This window comes from Gymnoscopelus microlampas (genome assembly GCF_963454915.1).
Source record: "Gymnoscopelus microlampas genome assembly, chromosome: 2".
Classification (NCBI taxonomy): Eukaryota; Metazoa; Chordata; class Actinopteri; order Myctophiformes; family Myctophidae; genus Gymnoscopelus; species Gymnoscopelus microlampas.
In genome coordinates, this window is record NC_139939.1 from 14,326,351 (window position 1) to 14,338,664 (window position 12,314).

At 42.5% G+C, this 12,314-nt stretch overlaps 1 protein-coding gene across 1 annotated transcript in view; it reads right to left on the minus strand.

Annotated features, from left to right (window-relative positions):
* Positions 1 to 12,314, minus strand: part of LOC311061710 (sarcoplasmic/endoplasmic reticulum calcium ATPase 2) — a 44,238-nt gene that overhangs the window by 3,732 nt on the left and 28,192 nt on the right. Inside the window, exons 15-23 of the mRNA XM_084080399.1 lie at positions 10,624 to 10,857; positions 9,290 to 9,401; positions 6,456 to 6,703; positions 5,634 to 5,854; positions 4,857 to 5,059; positions 3,727 to 3,812; positions 3,162 to 3,295; positions 1,229 to 1,346; positions 654 to 791 (exon numbers count right to left, since the gene is read on the minus strand). Of these exons, the coding sequence (XP_083936525.1) occupies positions 654 to 791; positions 1,229 to 1,346; positions 3,162 to 3,295; positions 3,727 to 3,812; positions 4,857 to 5,059; positions 5,634 to 5,854; positions 6,456 to 6,703; positions 9,290 to 9,401; positions 10,624 to 10,857 (1,494 nt within the window). The remainder of the gene's footprint in view (positions 1 to 653; positions 792 to 1,228; positions 1,347 to 3,161; positions 3,296 to 3,726; positions 3,813 to 4,856; positions 5,060 to 5,633; positions 5,855 to 6,455; positions 6,704 to 9,289; positions 9,402 to 10,623; positions 10,858 to 12,314) is intronic.

Consider the following 12,314-nt stretch of genomic DNA (forward strand, 5'->3'; position numbering starts at 1 on the left):
CGGCTCTGAAAACGTAACCCTTTGGGAGCTGGTACATGTGTCGTGTTTGTTTATAAACACAGCCAGACGATGGATTATAATGGATATAAAACTTCTGTGACCGCTTGAAAAGGTTATAAAACACCAAAATCGCTGGCACTGGGTGAGTATATTATGAAAATACTCTGGCATTCAAAGAGTTAAGTACAATGTTGAGGTATTTTTACTTTTACATTTTCAGTACTTTTACTTCTACTGCACTACATCTCAGAGGCAAATATCTTTCACTCCACTACAATTATTTTAAAACTTTAGTTGCTTACTAGTTATTTTGTAGATTTTGATTATTATCACAAAACATACATTAACCACTTCAGCCCTATGTATATTTCGGCCATTTGAAAATAGCCGATCTATAAGCTCGGGACGCATTGTGAGCTTGTAGATCGGCTATTTTCAAAAAGAGTTTTATACAGTTCGAACTTTTGGTACTTGCTAAGTACATTTTGATACCAATAATTTAGTACTTTTACTCAATTACATTTAGAATTCTGGACTTTCACTTGTAACAGTACTTCTACATTGCAGCACTGATACTTTTACTTAAGTAAAACATATGAGTACTTTTTCCACCACTGGTGATGCAGTGAGCATTGTGTTCCCCTGTAGCTCACCTGCAGCGGCTGGTTTCCTGGTTCGATGTAGTTGCGAGCCAGGAACTTGAGAGCCTCGTCCATGAGGATGACGGGGAGCGACATCTTTAACACCACCACCCACTGAGGCCACGACAGCGGACGGATCTGGAAGACCACCTGTGGACAGCAGCACAGAGACGCACGGTTACCAAGAGACAAAACGGCCATTTCAATGTTGTCGCAATGTTGGTCAGAAAAAACCTTGCATGTCCAAAACCGTTACTTTTTAGGAAATGGGAAAAACAATTATGTGTGTTCCAATGGATCCAATGTAGTTATTATTGTACTGGTTCACTGCTTTTGCAAGACACTGTTATACAATGAAGTACACAGTAATAGGGAATTCATTTACAAAAATACATAAAAAGATGAAATATGGAGATAAAAGGTTTCTGCAACAATATATTATCTTTTACAAGATATTTACTATAATAGAATGACAGATACAAAGGCACACACAGCCACAGACATGCTTGCGATGTGCTTTTTTTTTGTTGCTTGTAATTCAGTTATCTCTTTTGTAAATCAGTTATATATCTAGACTTTAGACTTACGGGCAGTGGGTCTACATATAGAATGAGGAAGTGCAGGGCCATGGACAGACAGATGGCTCCTACAAGCCAGGGGTTGGACCAGGGAGGCATCTTCACCAGGGACTGGTTCTCTGAAAGACTGAAGAACAAGAAAACAAGAAATTAAGCCTTTGAGACCTGAGGCCGATTCTACAAAATCTCTTCTAAATCTTAACAGTTTAAAATATATATATATACTATGTTGCTACATCAGTGGTTCTCAAACTTTTTCATGTCAAGGACCGCCAAAATGATATGCATTTGGCCGCGGTCCCCCGTCTCAAAATATTTTGTTCCAGGGACTCCCAGAAGCAAAGATTTGAGTTAATGTTCGCTTTAAAAATATATATTAAACGATTTGCACAATGTTTCAAAAATAGCAGATCTACAAGCTCATAGCGCAGCATTCTGTGCGCACCATGAGCTTGTATATCTGCTATTTCTGAAAAGCCAACGAAATCTTAAAATGATGCTGACTTCTTGTTGTGTGGTAGGCAGTACTATTATGGAGATTCTATGTATCATCTTTACCTGTACCTGCTGTGTTGTATGTTACTGTTCCTTTGTGTTTCTACGTTAAACATTACAGGCTGTGAAAACAAATATCCCTCTGGCACAATAAAGTGTAATCTAATCTGATTTCAACTGTCTCAGCTCCAGAATAACTTAATAGACTTCCAGTTTCCATATAGCTTGGAAGCTTTAAAGGGAAGAAAAAGAATGAAACAACCTTAAAGCCGTATTGCTTGATACTTCTGATCATCACTCACAAAGCTTGTGTGTAACTAGAACCAGGAGACCTGGTACTAACAGACCCCCCCTAGTGGTTGAAATCTGAATGGCCGGGCTTCGCATGACGCGTGTCCCTTCTATGTCCCTTCTATGACGAAAGGGGGGACAGACTTTTTTGGCTGGGGCCGGGGGACAAAGTGACATACCATGTATGGAGAAAACAGATACAACGCCTCATGTAAGCCCGACCCCTTGGGTCTGGCAATAATAACAAGACAGGCTTTAATAACGACACGTCGTCTATGATGTACTGTATCTACTATGACGTATGACTCCATATTTCACAAGGTTTCAGCCTAATTCAACCCCCATTCACTTCCTTTTAGACGGCCTGACCAGTCGATGATGTCTGTGTAAGTGTGTGTCTATTTTTACGGCATGGCTCAGCCGGGGTCTAGCCATCTTTAAGAGGGTCTGTGTGTCTGTCTGTCCGTCGGAGCTAATCTCGCTAACCACTGGATGGATCAGCGTTGGAGTTATAAGTCATATGTCCTAGAGCGGGGGTCTTCAACAGGGGGTCTGGGACCCCTAGGGGGTCTTCAGAGTTACTACAGGGGGGCCACCAAATCTTTGTGTGATTGGAACTTTTACGTTAACCACTTCAACCCTTGCATCCCTATTCTGGGGGGAACATTTGCAGAAAATAGCCGATCTACAAGCGCGACCCGTTGTGAGCTTGTACAGTAGATCGGCTATTTTTGGCAAAAAGGTTTGGTACAGAGCGAAAACTTTACTTGAGAGTTTAAGCGGTTAAATGTCTGAAAATACACATTAACATGAATACAACATTTTAATAGAAAGGAAAATGTGTAAACAAACATTATAAAAAAGAAGAAAATAAGTACATTTTATGCAGCCATCTATGAAATCACAATTTATACAATATGTAGTGGGGGTCGCCTGCTTCGGCTCTCTCAGCTAAGGGTCCTTGGTCTGAAAAACATCGTCATAGATGGCTGATGTCACAGACTGGTCACATTAACTCCAAGATCTACATTGGAGCCACACCGTTCCCTTGTGGATCCTAAGATCCACATGATTCTTGTTCCAATATAATAATCATTCATTAATACCTAATCATTGGATCAAATGCAAATAGCAGCATGTGGGTCTGTCCTCCTACCTGTTGAGGGCGTTGCACATCTCTATGGTAACCAGGACAGACAGCGCCATGGTCATGGGGTAGGGAGACTCAAACACTGAACACTGGACTCCAGCAAACTCACTGTGACCCTCGCTGCACTGGAGGTAGTGGGACTGCAGGAACAACACAGCACAACGCAATGCATTCACCACATTTGTTGATAGAAATGATTTCAACCACATTAGCCCAAACTCAAACATACTGTCCGAATTTTCTAAGCGACATGTTGTGACCTTATAGATTGGCTATTTTTGCTATTAGTCGTCGTACCGCCTAGTATATAGCTTAATAGGGCTGGGCAATATATTGCAATGTAATGATGCAGAGACATTATCTTTTAGCGATTCAGAGGTGCAACATGGACTCATAAGGGTGAGTGCTTTGAGAATTGTAGACCAAAATGAGGTGTTTACCAGTTGATAGGACAGTTTAACTCATAAGGGTTAGTAATTAGTGATAGGACAGTTTAACTCATAAGGGTTAGTAATTAGTGACGGGACAGTTTAACTCATAAGGGTTAGTAATTAGTGACTGAGGTGTATACCAGTTGATAGTAGGAGACTTTGGGTCCATCATGGGCAGCCATGAACCACCAGGCTGCTGCACCTACTGTGGCTGCTCCCACGTAGCCTAGAGAGAGAGACAGGTGGAGAGTGAGAGACAGCCGGTTATCACAAAAACAGAGAGGATGGGCATAGTTGAATCTTTTTTTATGGTCTGGCTCCTATGGGGCGAGTCGTCTACTCTAGAAAACGGTGGGTCTATATGTGTGTACTATTTTTACAGCGTGACATGTAGGGGCACACAGTCAAGAGGGTCTGTGTGTGTGTGTGTGTGTGTGTGTGTGTGTGTGTGTGTGTGTGTGTGTGTGTGTGTGTGTGTGTGTGTGTGTGTGTGTGTGTGTGTGTGTGTGTCTGTGGGCCCGTGGCTAATCTCACAAACCGCTGGCATGATCAGCTCGTCTCAGCTTGTTTTCCAAGCTGAGACCAATTATTTGTAAACAAAAACATAGACCGCGAGAGCACTCAGAGGTTGAATGTAAGCGATTCCCCCAAACCAGTCTTTTTGAGGAGCGCTCGTCTTGATTCACCCAATGAGCAAAGCAGGCGATGGTGTCGAGCGTCGCCGAGCGCATCTCAGCTAATCACAGCTATTTGGGCCACGGTTTTGAGGACAACTGGTTTGGGAGTCACAAATAAACCAAGGAGTATAGATATTTAAAGGAGGAGACGTCGCCGTACACATTCTAAGCCTCCTTCCTCCGTACTGAGTGGAAAAATGCAGCCAATAGTTTGATGGAATGCATTTTTATACTTTTAGAGTGTATCTTTTACACTTGTTCGTCTTTTCCATTGCAGCGTATCCTGATAAGGAATATATTAACCTAAGTGATTGATAGTTATGAACCAGACGGACCCTTACAGGTCTGTAACTCAGAGTGTAATGGAACCAAATGGACCCTTCACCCTTGCGGTTCCATTTGGTTCCATCTGTACACTCGCTGAGTTCAATTAAAACTGAGGATTTTACATTGTAGACTGGGGTCCCAGGGATAAAATAATCGTATCAAATAGGGGTCCGTGGGCTAAAGAATATAAAACTGGGGGGGGGGGGTCCTTGAAATAAAAAAGGTTCGAGAATTCACTGAGGTAAATTGAGGCGACTGAGACTTACATCCAATGATGAGGTAGCGACAGAACAGCCAACCAGAGATGAGGGGTTCTTTGGGGTTGCGAGGGGGGCGGGACATGATGTCCAGGTCGGGGGGGTTGAAGCCCAGAGCGGTCGCCGGGAAGCCGTCGGTAACCAGGTTGACCCACAGCAGCTGGACGGGGATCAGCGCCTCGGGCATGCCCAGTGCCGCCGTCAGGAAAATACTGAAAGAGAAAGATAGCGAGGAGAACAATTATATTGTTGCTGTTTCCAGAATCCAAATTGGTGTGTTTTTTCGTTAATTAACGCCCGACTTGATCATACTACAGCGTCACGCAAAAGCGTCAAAAGTAGCAAGCTCGAGGCGCGGTGCGAAGCATTTCACATAATCAAATGATGTAAATTCAATGTGATCATTTTTTTCGTGGCAATTTGTTTATACAGTAAATAAAATAAATTATCAAAAGGAAAAAGAAACACGCTTCTCGATTATTTGAAAAAATCATCAATAGAATAATCACTAAGAAAATAGTTATTTAAAATGTTACAATGTCATTTATTTAGGTGCAGTTTGTATTAGTTTATTAGTTTCATAATGTTTATTAGAGTTGATATTTTGTGGTTCCAGGTTTTCTGCTCCCCATAGAAGCTATGCCATAAAATAGAATAAAAAAACTGCTAATGTACAAGCTAACAATGCCTCGCATCGCGATGCGTTGTGAGCTTGTAGATCAGCAATTCTTTTCAAGGTTTTACGTTTTCAAAAATTCTAACAAGAGCTTCTCCCTGAGTCCTCACCAGACCACCTCTCCTATGTTGGAGGAGATGAGGTATCTGATGAACTGCTTCATGTTGTTGTAGATGGCACGGCCCTCCTCCACCGCCGCCACGATGGTAGAGAAGTTGTCATCCGCCAGGATCATCTCTGAGGCCGACTTGGCCACGGCCGTGCCGCTGCCCATGGCGATCCCGATCTCCGCCTTCTTCAGGGCAGGGGCGTCGTTCACGCCGTCACCCGTCTGAGGCGGCGGCGAAGGAAGGAAGGAAGGAAAAACAAGATCGTTTGAATGGAATACTTAGGAAAAGTCATGGAAGGGGAGCATTCTGAGAGCTTCCTGAGCTAGGTTAATTGACTTCCAAAATGTAAAAATCGGCCGGGTTGACCGCTCTGTCACGCGTGTGTTAAAAACATTGCCTGCCATTGATGGAGATCTCTGTCAATTAAAAATAAATCTTGTTTTTAGTGATTAGCTAGAGGGCTCTTCGCCAACCTATGAATTATGCCTTGACTGCGAGAGAACAATAGAACCTGAAATGACGTCATCCACAAAAAAAGAACCCTGTCCACTCCAATGTTTAGAAAAACACATCTAGCTCGTCTTTCTTCTCCCAGACTGCGTTTTTTGGTGAAAACAAGCCACATTCAACTGCAGATAACAGAACGGACGATTGTGGTTACAAATTTTGTTCCGGTGGAAAGATGAGAGACTCGACTCCCCACGGAGACATTGTTACATTAAAAAGAACGGCGGATCGTCAAAAAGACTCAAAATAAGGTAAAACCACTGGCAGTATTAACTAATACCTGGCAATGAATGTGTTAACAAGGTGTTGTCTCACCATGGCAGTGATGTCGTCCAGACTCTGCAGGTACTCCACGATGCGGCTCTTGTGCGCCGGCTCGACGCGCGCGAAGCAGCGGCACGTGCGGCACGCCTGCCGCTGCTGGTGGGGGGGCAGCTCGTCAAACTCGCGGCCCGTGAGCCCGCCGCCGTACGGGGCGCTGGCGCTGCCCGCCTCCTCCTCCTCCTGCTCCGTGATGATACCCACCCGCCGGCAGATGGAGAGGGCCGTGCCTTTGTTGTCACCTGGCCGGGTGGAAGAAAAGGAAAGATTTACCCGTCTGTGTTAGGCCCGTCACAATTATTACATTATTACATAATCGTTTCTATGTTGAAAGATTTTCACACATTTTCAAATATTGAAAAAAACAGAAATGGCAGATCTAGCAGATCTACAAGATCGGCTATTTCTGTTTTTTTTTTACATGTATAAAAATGTGCAAATATGTCAATAATTTCGTAGTAAATTTTAGTTATTTGTCATATTTGCCCTGTGCAATTTTTCATTACGAAGACAAAGGCTTCATATGTTCCAGTGTTCAATGCCAAACACATAATTAAAATTAAAATTACGTTAATCGTAATTACAGTGACAAATAATCGTCAACTTAAATTTGTAATCGTGACAGCCCTAATCTGTGTGCCTGTATCTGTTGTTTTCCCCCTTTTTCGTCAATTCCCCCTTTAGTCCAGGGGCCAAGCCATATTTTGGTACCACCTAAGGTGACCGTAAAGTTTTTGTATTTTTGTCTTCCTACATGTCTCTAGTTTATATTTTGGTATGATAACCCTTCCAATCTTGTAGCTTAATGGCAGTTATCACTACCTACCGGCTAATGTATCCGGTAGGAGACACAAAGTAGAATCTTTGTGTCTCCTACACCCAGGCATCAAATTATTGCGACAAAAAACTAAATATATCCATGTATTCAAGGCTTCATGGGGTGTGCAATTGATAGAAAATAAATATTTGTTTGGGTGAACTCCTCTTTAGGTTTCCCAGGGGGATTCTCTACCCATTCAGCTATGACCACCCTGGACCGAAGAAGGGTAAACTTTTACAAGCTTATGGAAAGCAGTCTTTTTTGCAAACACCAAAAATCTGAGAAGTTATCAATTGCACACCCCATGAAGCCTTGAATACATGGATATATTTTGTTTTTTGTCGCAATAATTTGATGCCCGGCTGTAGGAGACACAAAGATACTTCTTTGTGTCTCCTACCGGATACATTAGCCAGTAGGTAGTGATAACTGCCATTAAGCTACAAGATTGGAAGGGTTATCATACCAAAATATAAACTAGAGACATGTAGGAAGACAAAAATACAAAAACTTTACGGTCACCTTAGGTGGTACCAATTTGTGAAAATATCAGTGTTGGCCCCTGGACTACTTCCTGTGTATATTCCCTGTCATTGCAGACTCCTACAGCAGGTCTGAGGAGGGTGTAGGCGACCACATGTCTCATCCGATACACATGGAAGTCGCTAGTCGATTCTTTTCACCGGATAGTGAAGAGTTTTACTGTGAGCGTGTAACACATGAGGAGGAACATGCCATCGCTCCCAGCTCTGCTCCCTGCTGATCAACATGTAGGAGACACTAGTACAGTAGTGACGGAGATCAAACTCTCCGCCTGGTTTCCCCACAATCAAAAACAACGAGTAGTGTAGCATTCAAACCCTTAGTCTGCACAGTGATTACCCCGCTGTCTGTATATTGTGGGTATGAACGAACAGACCAGGAAGAACCATAATAATAAGCTTAGGAAATGCCAATCGACCCCTCTGACTGCCTGTGTGTGGAGCCAGCTACTCGCACAATATCACATAGCCCCCCACACTGTGTTAATGGACATAAACACATTTATACATTATGTACATGTAAAATACGTAGGGTTACGATACATTTTAACAGCGATACGATACGCATCACGATACATGGTTAAAGCCTCAAAATGAAAAGAACTAATTAAGCACTGTGCGCGAGGTGTTGTCTGATACAATACATGGACGACATTGGTTCATTCATGGCGATAGGATACGATTCAATGATTTAAAATCGATACAGTAACTATTTAGCAAAGAAATTAAGTCTGTGTGAACGTGTGGATAGCGCAGGTTTTTTAAGGGAAACATTTATTATTATGGATATAAATAAGTAAACACAGTGATTGTCTGGCAAATACATGGACATTGTATTTGAACACATATGGACATTGGACAAACCCGCACCTTGACATGAACACAGAGAATACGCACATTTATCGATAGACCAAGTCTATCGATAAATAGCTATATGGAATAGAAAAGTAATTAAACCCCTCTTTCTCTTTTTTCTTCTTAAAATTACTAAATACAACGCACAAGTGCTTAGTATCAATACAATCGATTATTTACAATGCAAAACGATTCGATACAGATTATTAGCATTGCAAAGCGATACAATACAAAGTCAAACGATACGATACGTTGCCGTTTACATTTCGATATACTTTGATTGTTGAAATTAAAATCGATGCAGTTAATGTATCGTTACACCCCTATAAAATAGATATTTATAGACATAGTCCACAGTGCACACATACATATGGACAATATTTGGAAGTAGGAACAACGCACACAGCACCTTAAGTTCCTATACATACCTGTACCTACTTTGCCATATTTCTTACTGCTGTTGCTATTCTTTATTATTTCTTTGTTAATGGTGTTATTGCTGCTACTGTACAATGTTGAAGAACTAAAACCAAATAACTTTACTCTTGTGTATTCTTAGACGTTAAGAATAACAATCTTGTATGTTTGCGTTTGCGTGCGCGTTGCCCTACCTGTGATCATGATGACCCGTATGCCGGCCTGTCGACACATGCGCACGGCAGAGAGCACCTCTTTCCTGGGGGGGTCCAGCATGCCAACGCAGCCCACAAAGGTCAGGTCAGACTGGAGGGGACAGGAAGGGTTAAGAAGTCAACGATCAGCAATGTCTGTATTGTGGTTCAACACCTTTACACGCCAATATTACAACACCTCATCTACGTAAAACACATGATATACACCTACGCCTAGTAGATTCCAATCATTACATAATCAAACGTTTACTATATCATCGTTGTCAAGTGGAAACCTTGGTCCAAAACTTTTCAGGAAATGGGAAAAAATAACCTGTGTTCCAATGTATTCAATGTAGTTATTATTTTGCCACTCTCTCCCAATTTTCGGCTAGGGTTAGGGGAAAACGTCTGTTCTACAATCTCACAGTGCGTCACATTGAAATGCAATGTGAGCTTATAGATCGGCTATGTTATACATGTGACACCATCATACAATGACGGTTTGAGTAGTAAATAGCCTTGGAACCAACGGTTCCCGACCCATGTGGCTCATAGGCCAGGAGCCCATCTCTTGTTCCTGTAGCGTAAGGCAGCTTGATGTACAAGTCCACCCCCTGGACATGATGCTAGTATGTCGCTGAGACGTACCCCCAGCCCAAACCTTGATGCAGAGGAGGCAGCGGTACCATAATTATAGTCTTTGGTATCGACTCGGCCAGGGATTGAACCCGAACCTCCCAATCTCAGGGCGGACACTCTAAGAACATGGCCACTCAGGGACATTATTCTTTAGCTCTCTTTAGCTGTGTAAATTGGGCGGATCTGCAATGATACACCAGTTCTCACACTGGCTCACATATTGCCAAGTCTTTGAACATAATGGTGTAAAGCAGTGGTTCCCAAACAAGGGTCCGGGCCCCCCTTGGGGGACGCCAAAGATCACAGGGGTGGCCTGACGCCTTGGAGGTAGTCCTCATTTTTAAACATTTTGCACAAAATCATGTATGTTCTCAACGCGATATCAGGCCAACTTGTCATACAGGAGAAAAAAAAACGGAAAAAAAAAACACGATTGGCTATTTCTTATTCGTTGAATAAGAAGCATATAGGACAGAAGTGGTTAACATGTCTGAGAAACAGAAGGTTGTGTGCACGTGTGTACGTGTGGGGGTCTCAGCCTTTGTCAGATGTAAGAACGGGGGGGGGGGGCAGCGGTGTAAAGTAATGTCATGCTGTATCGTGCAGCTCTGCCTCCATTCACCTCGTTGGTTCATTCATGGCGATACGATGATTTAAAAATCGATACAGTAACTAGCGATTAACTAACTCACCTCGTAGTCGGCGAATTTGGCTGAGTTCTCCAGGTTGAGGGTGCGGGGCTCGGGGGGCGAGTCCCTGGTCGCCATGGCGAGGCAGCGCAGCATGTCGCGGCCGGAGCCCCACTCTCGCACGGTGGCGAGGAGCTTCTCTCGGACGGCCGAGCTCAGGGGCACGCGGGTCGACCCCGAGCCAGAGCCGCTGAGACGCATGTGGCTGCACCGCTCCAGAACAGTCTCTGGAGCTCCCTGTTAACGACGGAGAGAGAGGTACAGTGGTGTAAAGTAACTAAGTACATTTACTCAAGTGCTGTACTTAAACACACTTTTGAGGGATTTTTACTTTACTGGAGTATTTCCCCATGTTCTGTACTTTTACTTCTACTCCACTACATCTCAGAGGCAAAATATTGTACTTTTACTCCACTACAATTATTTGAAAACTTTAGTTACTAGTTACTTTTCAGATATAAATTATGATATTATGAAACATACATTAACCACTTTAGCCCTGTTTTATACCTAGGCTATTTGAAAATAGCCGATCTACAAACTCACAACGCGTCGCATCGCGACGCGTTGTGAGTTTGTAGATCTGCTATTTTCAAACATTTTAGTACTTTTACTTTTGGTACTTTAGGTACATTTTGATGCCAATAATTTTGTACTTTTACTCAAGTCAATTTAGAAATCTGGACTTCTACTTGTAACAGAGTATTTATATATTGCAGTGTATAGGTACTTTTACTTAAGTAAATAATTTGAGTACTTTTTCCACCACTGACCGCGGGGGCATGGCTTTGTTGAGCGTCTAAACGAACACAATGCTCGGGGGAGGGAAGCCTGGCAGGGAGGGTGATATTTATCATTATCACTGCATGTACTCCAACACGGCACCTGTCAGCGGGGAGTGCTGGGCGGGAGGAGTAGGACGGAGGCTCTACGTCCTCCCGGCTCCTCTGTAGAACTCCTCACTGGCAGGTGAGCCAGTACGACACAACAGCAGTGACAACCAGTGGTGGAAAGTAACTGAGTACATTTACTCAACTACTGCACCTAAGTACAATTTTGAGGAATTTGTACTTTACGTGACTATTTGCAATTTTCAATACTTTTACTTCTACTCCACTACATCTCGGATCCAAACATAGTACTTTTACTCCACTACAATTGTTTGAAAACTTTAGCTACTAGTTACTTTGTAGATTTGCATTATTATTATTACAAAACATACCTTACCACTTCAGCCCTATATACATTTCGGCCATTTGAAAATAGCCAATCCACAAGCTCACAATGCGTCGCATTGTAATCTGCTATTTTCAAACGAGTTTTCAAAAGAGTTCTCTACATTTGAAAACTTGAATTCTGCATAATGAGTACTTTTACTTTTTGTACTTTAAGGACATTTTGATACCAATACTTTTGTACTTTTACTCAAGTACATTTTGAATTCCAGACTTTTACTTGCAACAGAGTATTTCTACATTGCAGTTATTTTACTGAAGTAAAACAATTTAGCAATTTTTCCACCACTGGTGACAACACACAAATGTGTCTGGGGAGGACTTAATTGGTAGAACGACTAAATTAGGGGTAAAAAAAAGGGGTAAGAAAAAAGCCCAAAAGAAAGAAAGAAAGACAAAGCTAAGGGAAGGGAAAAGAAAAGAGCGTGAAAGAATAAGCGTTTAGGATGCAGAGAGAAG